Here is a 1,850-nt window from a genome sequence, read left to right as displayed (position 1 = left end):
TCATCCAACGAACTATTAATCTTTTCAATCAACGAAGCTATAGAGAGATTAATTATCTTGCGGTTTAGTCTTATACAAACTCATTGTATAGGATATCCCCTTTCACATGTTTCCACATGAACGATTTGGATTACATCATCTGTAACCTTTACAAAGTGGATCGTATCTGTAGTGTTACCAAGATAAGGTACCCAACCCTATCCATATACTATAGATCCTTCAGATTATTACTTGAACGAAATCCATTGTATGTCAACTACATACAGTTCAAGTCATATGTAAATAACCTTAGATTTTGTTTATTAGATCGAGTTATGCAATATTAAGATGCACAATAAAATAACAATTATTTTATTAATAATCAATAATTTGTTTATACATTTTCAAACTAGTTTAGGGAATAAAACCCAACAATAAACTCATTGCATCTTTGCTAAAATTAAATAATTAAAGATTATATAATATTGTAAAACAATGACTATTCAAATTTTATAATTGAAATTTAACTTAATGTATGTTTTTTTTAACAAGATACTAGTAAAGGGGATCAGTCGACACTAGGACATCTCAACTAGGTTGACATCTCTTTAGCACCATCATCACATTCTAAAATAAGAAAATAGATGAAGAGAAAAAACATAATTCAAATTTGTATTTTACGTAACTCATAATTCAAATTTGATTCTAAATTTGCTACCAAAACACATTTGAAAACATGAAAAACATAAAATACGATAGTAGAGAATCAATGTAGAGGTTTATGTGCTTTAGTAACGGATGTTAATTATGTCCAAGGGTAGAGAGAGAGAGCAGTTTATTATTAGAGAGAAAAAAATATCAGAATACAGATCAAGAGACACCAATAGAATTAAAGAGTTTATATAGCTCACTCCTCTAAACCCTAGAGTCAATTTCATAAATAATGTAAATAATATAAATACGGTTAAGGCAGGCTCGTACTTAATCGTCGGAGCATCACATAACACATTCAAGACATCCCAACAAATTTTATTCTCCTCTCGATCGTTAGTTTTTAAATTTATGTTTTAAAATTATTATCCGAACCATTCTGAATAACGTTGGTCAAGTTACAGAAATTTTAATTACAGACTTTCAGATTTAAGTGTCTAAAAGTTGTTAAAAACTTTCAACAAACGAATATTCAAGATTAGAAAGTCACGAAAATCACTACTCATAATTCACCAATTGCAAAAATTTATTGAAACATTTCAACCCCAACAAGAAAAGATCCGATGAAGAAAATCAACAAAGAACCAATAATAATTTGGAATGAAATCTAAAACAGAAGTCCCCATACCACAAGACATCAAAATACTCGAAAATTTAAAAATAGAGTAAAGAGACACTAAAATCAGCATTGGAATCCATTGGGAAGATTCTTCTTGCAGACATTAAGGAGCAAGCTGAGGTGGAGAGGGATTTTAAGCTTGTTGCCCAAAACGCTAGCCTTGATGGCAGTGCAAAGGCAGACAGCAGCTTCAAGATCAGCAAGGCCTTCAACCAAGGTGCAGCATGGGGTCACCGGGGGCTTGCCGATGGTAAGGTCGACGAGCCCACCGAGGAGCTTGGCGCATACGCCGATTTTAAGGGTATCCTTAGGACACTTTCCATAGCCAGAGGAAGGGGTTGGCTTTGTGGGCGGGCATGGCTTAGGCTTGGGTGGGGCAGGGACATAGCAATTGTCACAAGCTGAGACAAGGGAGAAGAAAAGGAGATTGAGAGAAAGGAGGATAGCAAGAGAGGCTGTAGCTTTGGAAGCCATTTGGGTTCTCTCTCTCTCTCTTTCTCTCTCTCTAAAGGGATTTTGAGGGATTGGTGGTGGCAAAAAA

At 34.6% G+C, this 1,850-nt stretch overlaps 1 protein-coding gene across 1 annotated transcript; it reads right to left on the bottom strand.

Annotated features, from left to right (window-relative positions):
* Positions 1–1,258: 1,258 nt before the first annotated feature.
* On the bottom strand, positions 1,259–1,850 carry LOC120068035 (14 kDa proline-rich protein DC2.15-like). Its single transcript, XM_039019706.1, has one exon. It carries the CDS (start codon positions 1,781–1,783, stop codon positions 1,373–1,375), a length of 411 nt encoding a protein of 136 aa, XP_038875634.1. The 5' UTR covers positions 1,784–1,850; the 3' UTR covers positions 1,259–1,372.

The sequence above is a fragment of the Benincasa hispida genome, chromosome 12 (assembly GCF_009727055.1).
Source record: "Benincasa hispida cultivar B227 chromosome 12, ASM972705v1, whole genome shotgun sequence".
NCBI classification, from domain to species: Eukaryota; Viridiplantae; Streptophyta; class Magnoliopsida; order Cucurbitales; family Cucurbitaceae; genus Benincasa; species Benincasa hispida.
This window is presented reverse-complemented; position numbering and strand designations above follow the sequence as displayed.

Coding starts and splice junctions, on each gene's coding strand:
- LOC120068035 (XM_039019706.1), bottom strand. CDS start 1,783: ATGGCTTCCAAAGCTACAGCCTCTCTTGCTATCCTCCTTTCTCTCAAT.